The sequence below is a fragment of the Apium graveolens genome, chromosome 2 (assembly GCF_009905375.1).
Source record: "Apium graveolens cultivar Ventura chromosome 2, ASM990537v1, whole genome shotgun sequence".
Lineage (NCBI taxonomy): Eukaryota > Viridiplantae > Streptophyta > Magnoliopsida > Apiales > Apiaceae > Apium > Apium graveolens.
The window spans coordinates 231031036-231051940 of record NC_133648.1 but is presented as its reverse complement, the minus strand read 5'-3'; the positions used below and the strand labels follow the sequence as shown (position 1 = coordinate 231051940).

At 36.4% G+C, this 20905-nt stretch overlaps 1 protein-coding gene across 1 annotated transcript; it reads right to left on the bottom strand.

Moving 5' to 3' along the window:
• Window positions 1-7058: 7058 nt before the first annotated feature.
• Window positions 7059-11071, bottom strand: LOC141708158 (uncharacterized). Its single transcript, XM_074511640.1, has 4 exons — window positions 9905-11071; window positions 9393-9809; window positions 9215-9262; window positions 7059-8830 (listed from the first exon to the last, which is right to left on the bottom strand). The coding sequence occupies exons 1-4, from the start codon at window positions 10995-10997 to the stop codon at window positions 7413-7415; spliced, it is 2976 nt and encodes a 991-aa protein (XP_074367741.1). The 5' UTR covers window positions 10998-11071; the 3' UTR covers window positions 7059-7412.
• Between the last annotated feature and the right edge of the window lie 9834 nt (window positions 11072-20905).

Genomic DNA, 20905 nt, shown 5'->3' with positions numbered 1-20905 from the left:
CAAACATAAATTTGAATATGTTATTGAACTCCAAATTCAACATATGATATACCAAAGTGATCATAATCAAATTATCTACAACATGCCAGCATCAAATCACATAAACAACATCAAAATCAAAAATTCATAATTAATCCCAAATTAATTCGAAAAGAAATAAAATTATAGAAAAATACCAGATGATTCTGTAGTAGTATGGGTTACAGATTCTGATAGTACTTTTCAAGACCTTCGTTTTGGTTACTCACACGCTTTATTTCGATTTCGCTAACGCCTTCGTTTTTGGGTTTGATTCTGAAAAACATAACGAATTCTAGGATTTGTCTCAAAAAATTATATATTTTTTACTGTTTGATAATGATTATTTGTACAAAATAAAATACGGTAAGGGCTATTTATATTTACGGAATATTGGTAACCCATTGGATCATATCGGATATAAAAATTGAACACTTAATCATTAAGTATTAATAAAACAGATCCAATTTGGTGCCGGTTTTGGGATAATTATCAAAATCAGGCTTTTTGTAATATGCCGTATTGGTCTTAGCGCTTTGGTTACACGAATTACGAGAAGAATACCGTCTTGTTCTCCCCATGATTGTGTTGTAGGTAAAGGCTGTTGTGATAACCTGGAAGTTTAGCATCTTTGTCGCCTCTCTTGGCTCTTCTCCAATAGTCATGGGGAGTCGTATTGCTCATTCTACTTGACATTCCACTTTGTTAAACCTGTAAATGGGTGCATCGAAAGGGGTTAGTTGGGAGTCAGTGTACCCCATTCTTAAAAATGTGTCATATAATAGGATGTCTAAGAAATCTCTATTGTCAACCAGGACCCTCTTGACAGGACAATTCCCAATTATCAGGGTGATAACTAGGGGATCATCCTGAGGGAATTTCAAACTGTCAAGATCGGAGTCGCCGAACTCAAGTGTCATCTCAGCCTTGGCACGCTTAGGTGCGTCTCAAACTATACTCATCACCTACCTGGCATAAGCCTTCCGAGAGTTTTTTGTGTTCCCCGCGGCCGTTGGCCCTCTAGAGATCATGTTGATTACTGGCCCTCTGGACTGCGTGTTTCATCCTCTGTTGTTGCCTCCTTGGTCATCATCTCTTCTATGGCCTCTACCATCATCGTTCTTGACAAATTTTCCGTATTTTCCTCTTCGGATGAGATACTCGGTCTCGTCCTTGAGCTATCTGTAGTCATTGGTATCATGACCAACGTCCTTATGGAAACTACAAAATTGGTTCTTGTCTCTCTTCTCGGGGTCTCCCCTTAGTGGCTTCGGCCATCTGAAATCCTTATCTTTCTCAATTTTCATCGGTATTTGGCTCCTTGACGCATTCAACCTTGTGTATTCAGTGAACCTCGGTCCTTGATTCTTCTTAGAAGGGGGATCAAAGTTCTTTCCAGTTCAAGGATACTTGTCCTTGGCATCGTACTCTTGGTTTTTCTTCCACTTTTTGTTGACAACGGGTTCATTGTTTACCACTATCTTTCTCATGTTTTCCTCCTCCTTGATGTATATTCAGGCCCTATCTTGGAGCTATAACATGATTTCAGGGGGACGCTTAGCTAGGGACATCTTAAAGAACTAGTCTTTAGTCCCTTGCTACAGTGCTATCATAGCTATCTTGTCTTCGAGATCCGGAACCTTCAAGGCTTCCTTTGTGAAACAATTCAGGTAGTCTCTTAGGGACTCCATCGCTCCTTTCATAATGCCCATGAGAGAGGCTGAACTTTCTCATGCACTTTGCGACTAATGAATACTTGATAAAGGCTTGGCTTACTTCTCTGAAAGACCCAATTGAGTTAGGGGTAGAATGTTGTACCACCTTTGAGCCATACCAGATAGAGTTTGGGGAAATGCCCGAAACTTGATAGCATCGCTGAAGAGCTGTAATAACAGGGCATTACAAAACGTCCTGATATGGTTAGCCGGGTCGCCAATACCATCATATGCTTTGATGGTAGGCATCTTGAAATTCCTCGAGATGTGGGCATTCGTTATCTCTTTGGTAAATGGTGGGTTTGGATCATCAGGATCTCCTAGGGGCATCAAATCACTTCAATCAGCCCTTGGGGCCACAGTCTTTCTTGGTGTTTGACCTTCCAGGTCTATGATCAGGAGGAAAATCCATTTGCCCTGCTGCAGGTGGAGGTCTTGGTGTCAAGCGCGTCTCCAGGTCATACTTTATCCTTTGGATCTCAGTTTCGTGGTCCTTGTTCCTCTCTTGTATATTTTAGGGAATTGTCCCTTGAGTGCCTCCTGGTCTATTGATGGTCGCTAGTCATTGGCTCCTTACCAGCACGTCTCCTCCTTGGAGCCACTTCATCTTCTGACGAGTCGGAGTCTCTAGTAGAGTAGGATCCAGGGAACTCTCGATTCTCAGGGATGGGAACCAAGCCACGGATGTATAGGGGCATCCACCCTTGTCCTTCACTCTGATTAGAGTGTCCACTGCCTCCAATCACCTCGGGATATAGAGGCATTCCGTAAGGTGGGTTGGTGGTCCCCGGAGTTATGACAGTTGAGTAGTCATTCCCAACGGGTTGAGGGTTTATAGTTTCATGTAGTTGCTAAAATTGGGGATTCTCCCCTTGAGGATCCAGGGATTCGTCCCTGACGGCGGATCTTGGATTGGGGGGTTCGTCCGTTGGGGTTGAGCCTCAGATGCCCCCTACAAGGGTTCCTCCTTGGGTGGTGGCATAAGTTGAGTGCAGGGGTATCTTCACCATTGATGAGATTGTTTGTGAGGGGATGGGATCTTCGGTTCCATCATTGTTTCTGCTCCTTGTGAGTACCATAGTTGTCGTTGTCTTCCCATAGACTGTGCCAAATGCCGTGGAATAAAAACTAGGGTTATGATTACAACTAATGTTAGGGCTGTTGAGCTTCGAGTTTTAATGATTGTTCTCGCGGTGGGGACTAGATGTCCTCGCAAGATGCATACATATCTCTGTATTGTAGAGAATCAAGCTAAAAAATAGTTCTTGATGATGCCATTGGGGCTATGGCGGCGAGGGCACACCAAGGATGTAGTGGCTTGTATGTTCTTATTCGGGGATTAAGAAAAAATGTAATTCTAGGTTGAGGGGTAGAGCCCTTTATATAAATGTTGAGTCTAGGGTTAGACTAGGGTAAGGAAACTTGGTGGACAAGTCTCCTACTTAGATGGTAAGTAGGACTCTCCTAGATGGTGGATTCTGGATCCTTCGTAAGAGGAGTCCGTTTCCATGTTGGATAAGACGTTGATGTCATATTGGATCTCATTGATAGACCTCCTCGGCGGGCTTATCACGTAGCTGATTTCGGATCGTGGGCTACACGGCCCACTTTGGGTCGTGGCCGTCACAGTCTGCTCGGATTATAAAAACTCATATTGGGTCGTGATCATAACGACCTACTTTGGGTTGTGGCGTCACGGGTTTGACCAGTCAATTCTAGGACACAATTAATTCAACATTAATTGTGTCTTTACGGATTAATTTTCATCCATATCAGAAATAATTTATAAAACTATTTTCCACGAGGAAATGACACGATATATTTTTTATAAATACATCAAAAATAAAGAAAATGCCTAAAAAATATCAGAAATAGCCAAACACATGGAAAAATATGGAAAAGTCGAGGGAAATTATTATGATTTTTCTAAAAATTGTTGATGCCTCGAGGAAGTCAAATCTTTGTAAATTTGTAGGTCCTTCCACACTTTACGCTAAAAATCGATACATTGTAAGGGCATAAAATAACTTAACTTGTATGAAACCTTACATGACTTTCCTAGAAGTTGGGGGACAAATGATAGGGAATAAAAAAAACCCTTATTGCGTAATTAATATCGCATTAATTAGGTATATTTTGGTCCGAAAGAGAAGCCCGATAAATAATATTGCATTAATTAGGCTATAAAGGCCCAAAATTATGGCCTAATTAAAACCCAATTAAGTTAAAGGGCTTGGCCCATTACTTTATTTAGACAAGGCTTGGATAAAGCCCACAAACTAAGAACTTATTATTAAATTTGTGGGTCATAAATCAGCCAAAATTACAGTTGAGAATATAAGTCAGAATCTGACTTAAACTCTTAAAAGAGTAGTCCCCAAGCAACACAATCCTATAGGAAGCAAATCACTACATTCTAGGACTTCTAAGCCCAGTCAAACTTGAAGACTTGTCCACTAAGTCTCTTAACCTTAAAACACAAGCTCCTAACGCCTATATAAGGGGTTTCACCCCACAAATTAAAACTATATTTTGGAGCACAACTCTAAGCGTGACAAAGCCCGAGAAGGAGCCATGAGGCCATCACATGGAGCGATTTTTTAGACTTAATCCTTGAAGAAGGACGAATAAGTCACTACGTCCTTAGTGAGCCCTTGTCGCCATACCTCTGAGGGCATCACCAAGCACTACATTTTGGCTTGATACTTGGCATACACCAAGATACGTAGGCATTTTGTGAGGGCAGATTCCAAGCCACGAAACACAAGTGCAGTCATTAAAGCTCGAAACTCTCAAACCCCTAGCATTAATTATACGTAATAAATACACCTCAGATTTTTATCCACAACAGTCTCGTACAAAACCTGATTTTATTCGACCCGAACCGGCCCGGTTCAAAACCACACAGGTCGTTAACCATTGACGAACCGGTTACGTATACAAAGTTGAAGACCCGGGACCAAACCTAGCCTGCACGAACCCGCATGAGCCACAACCCTATCTTTCTATCTTTCATTCTGCAATCTCTTCGACTCTCTGTCTCTGTTATCATCAAGTTTTTGTTACCTGATTTATTAGCTTAATATATATTACATACATATAATGATCCAATTACAGTCACACGGTACTCATCTTTGTTTCCTTGTGCGAATTTTTTATTCAATTTTCTTGTACTTATCTTGTCGGTTCAGTTGCATTTGCTCCTTGTTGTTGAGCTTCTAGGTGCTAATATAATTAATTACTAAGTTCATATATATTCAATACAGGTTTGGTCCTTGTTCACATATACACTTATTATTTTTTTAATTTTATGCATGTCTATCTGCAATTCTAGTCCCGTATAGTCTGTTACTTTTGTAGAGATAGAAATTATAATTTACAAAATCATACTAGTTACCTACTAGTCTACCACCACTCTACCAGGCACCTACCAGCCTCCCACTTACTAGCCCCTTTAAAAAAATCAGCTGCCCGCACGGCTTGCGAGTCTTGTTCCGGTTACGAGTCTCCATTTTCCGGTTCAAACCCGGCCCGACTCGACTCGTTCATCCGGCGTGTCGGTTCAGTGTTTATAGTTCGTGTGCTCAACCCGTTATCAGCCCGGCCCGAATCGCCCGGACTGCACGACTGGCCAGCACTAGTCTTAAGTTATTATAAATACAATCATATTCTCCTTCCTTATTTTTATTATTAAAATTCGTTGGGACTTTTTACATAAAACTCAGCATTCTTTAAAAGTTTGTAGAAAATTCATCGTAAGTCAGAATTTGTTGGTTTTATACTTTTTGGAAAGATCTTTTCATTATCTAGAACTTTCGTGCTTCGTATTTTTAAAGGAAACATGGTTTAGAGGGTCAGGAAAAACTAAATTCAGATTTGGTCAGAATTTTAGGTAACTTTTCGACCAATTTTGTTAGTGTTTTTAAAATTGTGCGTTATGCATGTGTATTTAATTATCAAAATATGCGATGATATATTTGAAAGTACATGGGTATATGTATTATGCAAGTGTGGTGTATGCCAACGGTAATTTTAGATCTCTAATTTATGTCATGGTTTGCGAAAATAAAAATAAGAACTTAATTTTAGGACCGAGTCACCGGGTTGTAGTCGTGGTATTAATCATGGTTTCAAATTATTGTTATGTGATTATCTTATTTTTGTTATATGTATATACGTTGTTTGACCCTAATAGCGTAAACGATTGTTTTCTTGCTAGATATCACAACTCATTTTTTAATATTTAACGTTTGGTATAAGGACGAGTGGATGTGCTTTCTAGTTCGGGGACTTCCGATTTTAGTTGTACTTTTGTAATAATCACTTTTGTAATAGACATTTGAATTTGTAATTTATATTTCGTCTTAATTTTAATTTAATTATCCGAAAAGTCGTACAGTAGATTAGCTAAATCCTCTAGTTCTGCAGCTGTATCTAAATCAGAAACAACACACTTAAATGAAATGTTATTCATCAACAATGGGTCAGGAGGGCTAGTTCACCTTTATATTTACTGTAACATAATAGGGGGAGACTAATGGTAACAACAAGTTAAGGGATTTTTTTATCATATGCTTACGAGTTCACAACAAAATACTAGATGATAGTTTTTGATTGATCTTTATATCATTAATAATAAAAGACTCTCTATGCAGATAGATACACTAGAATAAGAGATTTTTTATCATGTGCTTATGAGCACATAATAAAATATTAGATATCAATTTTTGATTGATCTATATATCATTAATAATAAGGGGCCTTCTGTACGCATGCAGATAAACTCTAATAAAAACAAGCAAACTTACAAAAATTCTTAGATGTTAATATTTAAAATGTGTTCACGGTACATATAAAAAAGACGGTACAAATAAACATTTGTAAGATAATTTGTGCAGATTAGAGGTCCTGAATCAAATATATAGCCGGACAGTAGTTGCATAAATATATGCATTTCAAATTAGTTGTACAGAATAGTTTAATGTTCGCAATCTTGGTCTGATATAAAGACGAGTGTAAGCACTTGTTTTCCTGCATCATCCTGAGGTAAAATTTCCTCATACATTGACTCCAATTGTTGGACTTAAATTTTTTTATTAATGTATGTCATATGAAGCAATGAATGTAAAATTTTTCCAATTTAATGAATAAAATGCGTGTCAAAAATTTATGATTCATAACTAGGAAGCAGTCAACTAGCCTAGGTCACTAGTACATGATACTTTATAACTACAAAAATAGCATATAAACTGACTTCAGGAATTATAAATACTCTAGGTGTCTTAAATTAAAGCATAAAAAATTGATAAATGTAAATACACAGATCATAAAAAGAAGACTCTTGAGTCTTAAGAAAACTAATCTAGCTTAGCTGTTTTTGTAAATAAATATAAGCTACGTCAAGTCAAATCAACCACTAAAATGCAGTTGAAGACCTACGGCTAATTTGTTCTCACTGGACTCTCAGACAGTAACACTACACCCTCTTCAAAAATAGCATTGACCCCCTAAGCCTATTTTTAAACCGGAAGTCACACGTTACAACATGCACAACCTCCGATAATTGTTGTTAAAACAAAATACTATTTAAAATATCCTACTAATTAATTTAAATCTGATTATCTATCAGTCAGAAATTCAGCTAGGACAGAACCACAACATCATAATATATTAAAGATATCAATCAAACGTTGTACCCAGCTGCAGCAGGTGGTGGTAGCAGTCCGCCGCCGTTGGACGTTGCTCGGGGTTTGGGTCCAAACACCTGTTCTGCAGTTCCCTCAGTTGCTTTGGTATACTCCCCACTCCACTGCTTTTTACTAGCATTCCTACTCCCCATACATCTACTTTCACTCCATGCATTCCCCTTCCCATCTCCGGAGCGTGCTTCCCACTCTCCGCTGCATGTGGGTATATCTGCGGTGCTCCCACCGCCTCTTCAAACCCTGTTAAGAACCACTCCGTCTTGTTGTTTGTTGCGCTTACTTTCATTACCACTTTGTCCCACTCCAAGTCTCGGTGCATGAAAGATAGGTCATGTAGTGCAACTAGTGCCTCCGTCACGCATTTTAACGCTTCTATAAGTTGTTCTATATTTCTTGGCTTGAATTTGCAGCCTCTTGGTTTAAACGTGAGTGCCAAGTCTTTTTCCGAAACTCCGAAAATAATTTCGGAATGTGGGATTCTTTGATCGAGAAAATCGTAGATTTCTTTCACCGCACACCATTTTCTCTTGTTCGAGAAATATTTAGTAACTGTATTTGGTGTGTTTTCTACGACATTGCCATTACCCGAATCAATTCTTTCGAAATCACTGTAAGGCAAAAGCGTAGGAATGTTTCCAACTTTGTTACTCGAAATCAAGCATCTTTCAGCTAACAAAGGCAGCAACCCAGCAATTCTCCAACACGGGATTAGGGCTTTTAGTCTTTCTGATGGTGTCGACAAGTCTAGAGTACAAAGATCTGTTCGGATAATATTATTACTACCTTGCGATTGGCTAAATGCACAGAATGTAACGGTGTAGCCAACTGCATAGTAGCCTAGTACGTAAGGAAGGTCCGTGTAAGTCCATGAAAGCTTTTCGACAATTGAATTCGATGGATCAGCTTGACCTTCCCTTAGTTGATCAGTCTCATCTCCTCTCCACAAACAGAAATTTCGCACAAAAGCCGTAAGATTAGGCCATTGATCTTGGACTGTATCATCTGCAGCTGAATGTGAAGATGGTTTTCGAAGAAACACCATATCTAAAGAACAGAATTTGGAAATTAGTCGATTGATGCAATCATCCCAGAGGCCAATAAAAGATTCTCTAGTGGTGGCAGTGAGACTAGGGTTTGATCGTATAATCGAGCTTAGAATTTCGTACACAATGGCTCTACAATCCAATAGTTCATTGGAGGTTGTGAAAAAGAATTCTTTTCCTTGAGGCAAGTCTCTGTATACATCTTTTCGCAAGGGGAAGCGTGACTCTTCCGATGGTGGATCTTGTAAGTGCCATGAGAGCTCAACCAAACTTGGGAGTGTTGGTGGTGGAATTTTGAGACATCCCAAATAATAATCCGTTGGATCTTGAAATTCCCATGCAGAAATAGCTGCATACATGAAAAATAGTGTAACGCATCGCACAGATTTACACAAGTGACAAAATTGAGGGGAATAATTTCATTTAAGGCATCATATTTTATATGATACATTCACTAACAGAGCAAATATAAAATATGCCACCTCTCACAAGAACTTTCGAATGGATTAAATAAGAACTTCTAAATAAGTTTGACATTTGATTCTGCAGTTTGTTTAATTAATTCAATAAATAGAGAACTTTATGCTCAATAGTACACATTACTATATGCCCATTTGTCAATATTTCCAGTTTAATGAAAAAGCTTATGAAGTAGATTTAATAAAAGAAAACATATACAAAGATTATGACATTGCTTTAGTATATTTTATACGATGAAAAAACCAGGACTTACATCTGATAGAAGGTTCTGTAGATGGGTGCTGGATCCTGTCATGGAAACCTGGGTTGTACAAAACAGACAGTTAATTTAAATATTTTAATATAAATAAATAAGAAAAAATAAAGATGTAGAATATATTTTATTCAGTCTGACTAGCAAAATTAACAAAATTATTAAAATGTGTACATACCAGAAAAAGGAGGTGGAGCAGAGGAGGAGGAAGAGTTTCGTCTGCCAATGACTTTAATCTGTTGACCAGAAAGAAACCTATCAACAGAGAACCCTTTGAGAGGAGTAGAATCTTCAAAAGTTTCTAATGTACATGCCACCATTGATTCATCTAAATAAGTTAACTCATCTGCATTCAAGAAGCTCAATCCTTGTAGCTTCACTCTCCCTCTATGATGCTCCCCTTCTTCTCCCCATAAATTTACCGATTCTTCCCATATCATTCTCACTTTACCTATTCTTCTTAGTTCTCGACACGCCCCGGTCATTACATCTGTCGAGCTACTCGTATCGTACCCTAGCAAGCTCCCTCTTCCCCCTTGACCAAACCCTTCCCCACCACCACCACTCGTGATCAGCCCTAGTTGTTTAGCCCTTGCTGTTTAAAAAAAAAAAATACATTAACAAGCATAATTTACTAACATTTTTTTAAAAAATTAGGCAAATTAAATTAGCATTCATTTTTAATTTTACCGGTAAGAGGGATATCATGATCATCGCGAAAAATGGGAGGGGGAGGCAAGGACCGAATGAGCATGTGAGAAGGGCGGGGATCATCGAAAGCACCAGGTCTGGTACTGGAAATGAGTGTTCTCATTCGAGAACCCATGAACTGACATAATTCTTCGTAAACTTCTTCGTCGAAAGTAGCAGGCAAATTATTATTCTTTCTTTCAGGACCGGAGAGCCTGAAGTAACTTCTACCTGTTTGCTCCCTACCTCCGAATCTCTCCCACTTGTAAACCTTTCTATAATCACCTAACATGTTATCCCATTTTGTACCTGCTTGTTTTGCATCTCTATTCACACCATGGCTCTTCAAATAATCCGACACTTGTTGATCTTTTTCAGCCCTAGTTTTTGTTCCTGATCTCCCTCCAGGCTCTTGTGGTGTTGTTTTTGAGCCACCCTCATATTGAATCCTCCAAGCCCTAGCTAGCCATAACGCTTCCTCGGGTTTCCATGGAGGGCTTACAATTTTGCCTTTTCTCATATGCACCAGTTGCTGTTGATCTCCGCCAGGTTCTGATATGTTAGTACACTCCTGCCCAGCTGAGCCAGATAGAGAAGGGTGTGAAGGTGAGGATGCCGCGGTGTCGGAAGATGAAGCTGCTGCTGCTGCTGTTGCTGTGAAAGCAGGTTGGTTTGTGGGTGCTGAAGGTGAGGGAGTAGACTCATTGCTGAGCACCACAGGAGCTACTTGTTGTTGATAAGGAATTAGAGTTTGTTTTTGAGATTGGGATGGAGAAGGCAAGAGCTTCCACTGTCCTGCAGAAGTAGTATATCTTGGTCTTTTTGGATTAGTAGGATCAAATATCTGGTTTTGATCAAATGAAGTAGGTAGAGTTGGTGAAACATGATGAGTTGGAAGGTTTGTGTAAAGAGGAGATGGAGAGAGAAAGGATGAGCTAGTGACTCCAACTAAATGATGTGGAATGGAATCAGTGGTTGAATCTTGAGGTACTACTGCTTGAAGGGGATGATGAGTAGGGGGAGAAGATGATGTTGTGGAGGTGGTCAAATGTTGTTGGAGTTTCTTTGTGTCCCCTCCTTTGGTGTCACCCATTTTTGGAAGATTGGATATGGATGGATGGCCAAATTTACAATTCTTGATTTCACACACTTAATTTTTTTAAACCCTAGCTAGCTTTCACTGTACTTCACCACCAAGAGTAAACAATTTACCAACTCTAGCACTAGCTTCCTTCCTTCATTTTTATACCCTTTTTCTTTGCCTACTGTTGTTCCTTTTATTAGTGCATTCTATTGTCCTTTGTGTTTTCTTATTGCATAATCATCGTTATTAGACATGTTTGTGTATTAAAAAATAGAAGAGTAAATTAATGGATTCCATTTATATTAACAAAAGGAAAATTTGACATTTATAAAAGTGTAAAATTGGGAAAAGAATTATAACAGAAATGAGAACGACCAACCAGTAAAGTTCCGGCTAAATAAATTTTTTTAGTAAATTCTTTGTATAAAATAAAAAATTTAGTTAAAAATTGATAGAAGTTTGCCTTCTGGTCCGGACCTAAACTCTAAAACCTAACGACAATTATTTTAACTTTGGAATAAATTTGCGATCCTAGTTAGGGCCACGTCCCATCCTGTTATATTAATAACACTAATTTCCTTAGCATATCCAAGAGAGTAGTTATATACGCTCAACCTTTAAAAAATTGTATAGTGATATTAGCTATAATAATTAGTTATATCAAAAAATTAGTTTTATTATTATTTTTAAATTTCAACAATTATACAGTCATCTTTTAGCAAAAAGGATTGGTAAGAATTTATTAATAAAATAAATTATTTTTACTTGATATAAGTGGAAATAATATATATATATAACATATTTAATGATGTTGTTAAAATATTTAAATCATGATAAAAATTAATAAACAAATATTACTTTTATATATTATAAAACATTTAACTGATTCTTTTTTTCCAAGTAATTTGTTAATAGTATTTTATATAAAAATGTATAGTAAAATTATTATATAAGTAATTAATAAATTTGGTTAACAATGAGTTTTTTTTACAGCTTTTTGATAATAATTTTTTATAGTTAACATTACTTAAAGTTAAAATATAAAATTAAATTAGTAATTATATATATTCAAATTTAAAGATACAAAGGATCAATTTATTAAAAAAAAAGATATAAAGGATCTCTCCATTTTTGTTAAAACTCCCTTCAATTCTAAAAACCCAAATCTTAATTATATATATTTGATGAATCCAAATATTGTGGCGGGAAGGTGTACATTTGGAAAATAAGCTGCTGGAGAATTAATTTAGAAGGAAATGACGTGGCCTTAATATAGATGATGGTCACTCATTTAATATTTTTGGACATCTAAAATATTAGTGTCTCTCTTGGAGTACTGTTTTTTTACATATCATGTATATTTTTAAAATCAGGATTGTTACTTAGACATTGTTATTAACAGGTGTTTGTCAGGGGAGACGACGCTCTTAATATCAATAATATAAGAAAAGGAGGACAGGGATATATTAAATTGGTTTGGAGTTTGGACATGTAAAATGACAGCAAAGGCCAAAAACGAAAGAAGGGCGGGGCATAAAAGCAGGTAGCAGAAAAAAGACGAGAAATGAGCTGGTGAATGTGATTAGGACGTCTCAGTTAAGCAAGTTATTAATATGGATGTGCTACTACTTTAGAAAAGCAACAAGTATAATAATGATTGTTCTGAAGAACGCGGCTCTAAAATTTATTACTTTTTCCCTAACATTCATTCACATCCCTTATTTATTTTAGGGAAAAATAGCATCCCCTTTAAAGGTTTGGATTTTTATGTTTGTATGTTGCTAACAACAGAGACAGTGCCACTGTTCAACATTGTGTTTTTGGGAATTTATACATACATACACATACATGTGAGTTTGTATGTGTACATGGATGTACTCTCTCTCTCCCCCCCTCTCTCTCTCTCTGAACACAAACAGAAGAAGAGATATAATGTAGCAGGGAGGAGGCAGGCATGCAGATTTGTTCAGAGAAGAAGAAGTTGTTGTGCAGCAGAGGCTTTTTAGCCTGTTCTGTTTTGTTTTCTTTTGTTTTTCAATCCTCCTTTTTCCTTCCACCTTAATATCCCCATTCATTCAAATCCAGCCAGTTGTATTCTCCAGTTGCTGTTTACGCGTGTAATTCGTTATCCCCCCCACCCCTTTCATTAATATGGAACTCCTCTTCTCCATTACCCTAAATTGCAATCTATTTATTGTCCAAATCTGTTCTTTAAATAAATTTTTCATAAAAAGCTCAGTCCTGGCATGCACCACTTAAATGATGCACCCTCTACAACCCACATCTTTTTCACTCCTCATAAATTTGCAAGCCATTGATCATACCAAACATATGATTCCGATGTTAAGATGTAGGCAGATTTATGGTAACTTAATAATATTTTCCGTAAAATAATAATATTTTCCGTAAAAATGAAATATATTAATATTCCACTAAAAAAATGAAAAATGCAAAATAAGAAAGCAAAAAAAAAAAGAATATCTAGTGGATTGGACCTTTCCATAAGTGCTAAGTGGTCATTGGACCTGCAATAACAACACACACAGAGGCATAAGGCTGCATAATAAGCAAGTAAAGTATGGACCAAACTCAACTTTTTTGTATGTTTTGAGTATTTCAATGGTCGGTCACAAGCCCCTTAAATTTCTCAAACCGTTGCTAAGGGAGACACTGAATGACAAGTGAATGGCATCTAGATACTCTACCAATACACACATATACACTTATATGTATGTATACATACTATCCTACTACTGGCTGAGGCTAAACTGAGACTCTACATCTACTTAATAGCCTATTTTTTGTAGCACGGCGCCTTTTCCGACTTTATCATGTCATCTCTCTCCATACCCCCCATGTTTATGGCAGTGCAGTACAAATTAGCGAGAAGGATCTGCAGTACATATGTTTGCGCATCACAGATATACGTTAGATAATAGGGTATTGCTGTATTTGACTTAATGTAAGGTTCATTTTTGGACACTTGGAAAATTAATGCTGCCTCAAAACAGACCATGCATATACTTAATGTATTTCTGTACTCTTCTGTTTCAATGATCTTGAGTAGTGAGTACACAAAGATTACTCCTAGATTCTTAGGATTTATAGATACTTGAGTATCTCAGTAATACGATTACATAATCGAAAGATGCTGCAATATTAGTAGACATACATGATTTTTTTGATATGGATGGATGAATCATGCACATCAGATAACTGATTATATATTTTCTGTGGTACATTATCACTGTTGATCATAGATTAATCCTGAATTTCTTAAAGAATGTCAAAGATTTAAGTTTCTACCGGGCATTGAGTTATTAACACCTGGACGGTTTTGACTCTATTTCTTGGAGTATTAGTTGAGTAAATATTTCCGGTCAAACAGACCTTTTTGTATTTGAATTTAAATTGTTCCTGAGGGTATGTAGGCTAGTTGAACTTCAAATTAATTGTACGTATGGAGTGAGTTCTTTTAAATTTTTCGAAAAGTGCTTCAATTTAATATTTTGAGAAATATTTAGTATTCACTAATAAAAAATGTTAAGAAAAATTATGTGAAATACATTTGATGCAGGCCGGCGAATAATTACAATATACACACCGGAAAGTTGAATGTGTGTTCTGATTGATGCAAAAATCAAAATGCTTTAAACAGAAGATGAGTGCTTTTTCCAGTAATGAAATGCTTGAAAGAACAATGCATGAGGAAAGAAGGATTACTCCTATATTCATAGCCCCCGTAGGGGGTCCTTACTATATGATATGATAGCTGAGCTGAGTGAGAAATGAAGGTTTCTGATCTCTCCGACCTGTATTATATACATGCATTATGCATACACACAAATTATTCCCCCATTGGGATTTGGACATCTTTATTTTTTGTAGCAAGGAAATCAAAAGTACTTCCACATATTATCTCTTTTTTACCTACCACTTTTATGGGGTCCCAATATCAATATGGACCTGCTACGATCCACTCCTTTTTACACCATTTTGAGTTGATGGCAGAACCCAAAACCCTACCAAACGAGTTGGCTAAAGGGAGCGGGCTCCAATAATTATGAATTAGAAGTTATAATCTAGACGAGTATAAATTTTAAGTTATAGAAATTCGATTCAACAATAAATTAATAAGTTACCATCTTATCTGTGTGTTTCAGGATTCCAAAACTTGACACCCGAATTATTTATTAATAATCAAGTTCAAACTCAATTTATTTCCAATCGCCAACAAAATATTAATACAGTTTTTGAATTCTTGTACTCTTATGGATGAATTTCTCGTATGTATGTGTGTTTATTTGGTATAACAATTTTTTGAAGATTGCTAGAATCATCGAACAAAATACGGATATTTTGCCAAGCACATGAGGAACACATAATGAATGTTGTGCTGATCTTGCTAATTGATTAATTGAATACAAGAGAAAATACGTATATTCTCTCTCATGCCTATTGTTTCTCAACCTAAAATAAGAGGCCTACGCACCCTATTAACAGGGGTTCAAGTCACACGTAGTTCTTGAAGAAAAAGTTATCTCTAGATGGGTTAGGGATTCGTTCGGCCCATCAAAATCCAGGCCCAGTAACATGGTTTGAACCCATTTGGTTTCATAACTATTATGGCGCGAGACGACACCTTCTTATGGACAGATGTGAAGGCGATTTTGACCTTGCATACGGCCCATATGGACCTTTTTACGTAATGTGGTTACATAAATACACGCATACAACCTCTCTTAGAGAAGCTTAAACTATGAGTGTTTACATTGATTGAATAGCGATGCGGCTCCTAAGAGCTTGGCTCGCTGATCTTTGATACTTTACCTGTGAGTCTTCGAGTTATTTCGATAGAGGAACAACATGTCTTCAAATAGGTTCGCTATCTACAACAATAGCGACCCTTTTAGGTACTTATCTTGTCTCGGGAACGTAGACGCGCCCCCAGTCCACGTGATCCTTTTTAAGAAGTTTTGTATGATCCTTAATTGGGCTCATATCTGTCATCAAAATTTCGCCCATTTCTTCTTAACTTATAATGTAAAGTCTATCAGGCCTGTTCAGGATTCATGCCAAAAGCAGGCATAACAACTACCCCCGATTCTATGTGGCTATTATAAATACGACGTGGAATTAGAGTTCACAAGTAATACAATGAAGCATAATCAGGGTCGCAACACCGACATCCTACATATGGCCGTATCATTTGTTCTTACTGGTCGTTTTAAAAGTGAAGAGTCTTTTTCCAGGTGACATTCATCGAGATTAGAGCTCAATGGCTAAGATCATACCACCTGTCAAACTTTTTCTCTCTCTTGTATTGCCTATAAATATGTGGGACTTCCAATCATTTCCTTATATTTTTCAAGAACATTTTCACAAAGTGCTTTTCATTTATTGAAGGATCAAAAAAACAAATATTTGAAGAACATCAAGAACAGTTTACCAGATTCAGTCCTCGCAATCTTCAAGTTCATCTCAATCTTCAAACATTAAGTCTTTTGATCTTGTGACCTTTTTCAGTTACATGTTTGCTTATTTGTGGAATTTATAATATTAACACGAGGGCATCCTAAAGCGGGTCTTAGATATTACGCGAACCCAATTAGATATAGGACTGCGATCCTATTTTAGATATAGGCTCGTGTGCGGTGAGGACACTGGATAACATTCATTTTTATTTGTCCTTGGATTGCTATTTTCTTGCTTTCTATAAGGTCACATACTAATTATAAAACACCATCTTTTCAGATGTGGAGTGACGCTTCGTTAGCTTCTTCCTCACTAAACCATTTTCCTCGCAATCAACGAGGATCAACTGAATTCCAAAAGGAACTTAATGAAATATCCAGAATGACGCGACATCCCTCTTTTCTGACTCCAAGTATTAGCGAGGATCCAGGCCGCTGCCAGTTCCTTCAGCTCTTTTCAACTTTTCTTGGATCTCATATATAAAAAGAAACCTTCTACGATCATTATCCTAGAGTTTTTCCTGGTTAACGACCCAGAAGCTGATGACGAGAATATAGGGGAAAGCGAGCCTCATCGCAAAGACAGTGAAATAGCCAAAGAACTTTGACGTATGCTGAAAAGGATCAATTAGAGATAAGCCATCTGACCTCTAGGGCGGACCACTTATTGGTTGGAGTTGGCCTGTCAGGCCAAAGAGATGTTATTGATTTGGAGAGTGAAATACTTACAGGTTCGTTGGTCTAGGCTTGCTATGATATGGGCGCGGAGCCCGGGGTTATTTTTAGGATTCCTAAGATTCTGATGATAATAATTATGTCGCAAGACTTCATGGATGGCGATATAGATGAGATAACAAAATAATAAATGTCGACAATTATGATTACATTTCTGAAGCGAGTCCTGAACCATACGTGTAATATCCCGACTTTATTTTATTTGAAAATACATAAATTATATGTATTTTGAAGAGTATTATTATATTTTCTTCCTTCTCGTAATTTTTTATTGTGGAATGTTCGTTTGCCTTGATAGCAAGGCTCCCATAAATATTTAATTAGGGAAGGGGTTCCGATTATATTTATTCACGGAGTCCACCAAGGAAACACTGGATATGGGTCTCAATTTTCTTTAAGTCTCGATAAGAAGGGGATAAATTTTTAAACTTTGCTTGGGCCAAAATAAACTTTTGGACAATATTTGACCCAATTGATATCGGGCCAAGTGTTATTTGGACTTGGCCAAGTAGCCAAGATCAATTTTTTGGTTGATAGGCACATGCTCAACCTCAATATATAGTTAAGTCATGAGCCTTGTACTCACATCTTCTCGATGTGGGACAAGTTGCCTTACAAATAAATAAGCATAAGTTTTTAGATTTATAAAAGAATGAAGGTGGACACTTTTATATTTTATCAATGTGGGACTTAGATAATTATTTTCATTTTCCAGTTTTATAAGAGTAAAATTTTAGGTTTCATGTCCTATTTAGAAGTTTAAACTTTTTATTTTATTTAGGCTATAAGTGAAGCCAAGTGAAAGAATATTTTTACTTGTTTAAATTATTTAGAACTTTGGCAATGCTAGGCTAACTTCCATTATGGGAAGAGGTGGGTTTTCTTCAATCTTCTAATCAAATAAGTCTACTAACATTATATAGAGCTGAGAGAAGATCTCTTGCAAAACCTTCTCAATGTGGGACACAGAGAATTATTCAAAATCAAACCTACAAGTCATAGTTGGTTTATTTTGAAGTGTTGGCTTCATAGCCTTGGGTTTTATAGAGGAAGAGATGTTACATCTCTTATATCTCATCAATTTGGGACTTGGTTATAAAGTCTAGTTAATCCTTAAAACTCTATTTTTTACTTGATTATGAGAAATTTATCTATTTCTCTTTATATTAAAACTTTAAAACCGAATTTAATTGGATATATTGAAGCCAAGAGAAAGTTTTAAGTTTTCTAAGTAGAAACTAAATCTAAGTTGGGTTTATATAGGCATTGGAAGGAGGTTGGTCTCAATCTCTAATCAACGTGGGATATATGCATCTTAGGTAATAAAAAGGAGATCTCACAACCCACATTGGCAAGAGAAGAGAAGAAGACTGAGAATATATAGAAGAACTTGACCTCAAAATTTTAACAAGTAGAAGTAAGATATATGAAGCTAATGGATGTGTGAGTTTTAAAAGGTTGCTTATATGTTCTTGATATTGTGTTCCTTGCTTAACTTCTATTTTTTTCCCTACCTATCTTTGTACCACATTGAAAATGGAAAGTGAAGTATATTAGAATAAATAGAAAGGTACCATTATAGGTAATTATGAAAGAAGAATAAATAGAGGAAGTCAGGTGATAGTTTTTAGCAAAACACGAGTGTTGGGTTAAATTTATTAAACTATATTTTTCCAACTTCCTTACTATTGTATCACATTGAGGATGTAGGCAAAATGAATCCTTACTTTCCGTATTTAAGTTTGCATAGTTTTCTTAAATTGAACAATCCGCTTCGGTTGTTTCAACCAAGGAATTCGGAAGAAATATCGATAGTAAAATCAATTCGAAGTTCGGGATTCATAGAGAATAAATTAAGCGGTGCACTGTAAGTATATACATTATCTTTACTATCGAAGATGTTTTGTGAAGTGATTTTTTATCAATGATTTTGATGATAGCAAAAATTGAGTATTCTTGCATTGATACTGTGAATTGTGATACTTCCTTATTGGAAGTAAAGCTAAACCAATTGTTTAGCAGGTCGGGATCCCCACCAGTAGAACTTGTGAACTTGTGAATTTATCGTGTTTGAATACTCATTTTTGATCATTGTGAAATTATTTTTTTATGATGAGCTTTTGAAGATATGATGAAATCTTTTGTGAATTCTCTGTTAAAAAGATTTTTTAAACCTCAGTTAAATGGTATAGTATATGCTTACTGGGCTCTATGAGCTCACTCGTTTATTATCACTGACTTTCAAGAAAGAATTTTGGAGAAGGAGGTTCTGGAAAAGATAAGATTGTGATGAATTAATCGGGAAGTGAATAAAATGTTAATGAAAACTTTTGTAGTAGATGTATGCTTAGAAGTTATTAAGAAGCTTACTATATGTTGTAAAATTTTATTATAAGACTTAATTATGTTGTAAGTCCTTTGGTTGAGTTAATTAAAGTTAAGTTTATGTAAGCTTGTATTGAGACGTTTGGTTTGTTTGGAGACCTTGGGTCGGGTTCCTGAGGTTAATCCGGAATCGGGGACGTCACAATACGTCCCTACACCTCAGCCATAGTTAGAAGAGATCATATATGTCGGTGGACCGGCCCCTAATGAAGAGGGAAGCTCAATGTGAAGCCGGGGTTGCCTCGCGTGCTAGCTTGCAGGGATTAGCATTCCACTCTTACCGCAGAAAATCTAGTGAAATTCGTGGAGAAACTTGTTGGTGAGACTTCGTAGCTATATGAGCATTTACGTGATAACTCAACATAAGAACAACACTAGAACATGACATGTTAATAATACTACGTCTACACAAGAAATCATAAGAAATGAAGACAAGGCAAATACAAAGAATCAGAAGATTAGAAGAAGGCTTGAAGTCTATTTACAGATCACTAAAAGAAGTTCATTAATATGATCATGCCTCAATGAAGAATAAAGGTTAAAGACTTTCAAGATTTTAGAAATGTTGAAGATTCAATGTATAAGTGCTACTAGAAGATTTCAGTGTATTAACATTGATTGAAGATAGACAGTGTTCGAACCATAGGAATCTGAAGAATTGAAGATATAGTATAGACAGAGGTTAAAGAAGACAGCTGCAGTCTTGAAGTTATACTCACTGACAGGGTTTCATTTATATGTTCAAGCGTCAGTGAAGAACAGTGAATGAAGTATTCAAGATTGTAGTAGCAGTGAAGACGTTGTCTAAGGTACCAGAAAGGATTTCAATGAAAGTACAATTGTTTTTTGACAGTCAGTGTTCGAGCGATAAAGTTGTTGCAAGCTTAACAATGTAATCAAGGCCATAATTCGAAGACCTGAATCAGAGTTAGTCGTCTGTGAACCAGACCAGCTGCACTAGGCATCAACAGCTCGTGAAAGGAATCTGGGTATTATTTTTAGAAGAATTGTTAAGTTGAGGAACGTACTTGGATTAAACGTTTATCTGTTAAAGTACGAGAAGAGGTGCGCAGGGTACGCAGCTAAACAGCTAGAAAGATTGGCCTCGTTCAAAGTTAATTGTTAAATTAAATAAATTTATTTAATGGACTTTAATATAATTTATTTAATAAACTTAAAATGATTTATTCTAAAAACTTTAAATAAGTTTATTCTATAAATCTAAATTAGTTTATTTATATAAGTTATATTTAAGTTTATTTTATAAATTAATTTAGTTACAGTTTAAACTTAAATAAAAAAAATAAAATAAAAAGAAAAAGA

Coding starts and splice junctions, on each gene's coding strand:
- LOC141708158 (XM_074511640.1), bottom strand. CDS start 10,997: ATGGGTGACACCAAAGGAGGGGACACAAAGAAACTCCAACAACATTTG. Junction 9,263..9,392: donor TGCTCCACCTCCTTTTTCTG/GTATGTACACAT, acceptor TGTACAACCCAG/GTTTCCATGACAGGATCCAG. Junction 8,831..9,214: donor TACAGAACCTTCTATCAGAT/GTAAGTCCTGGT, acceptor TCATGTATGCAG/CTATTTCTGCATGGGAATTT.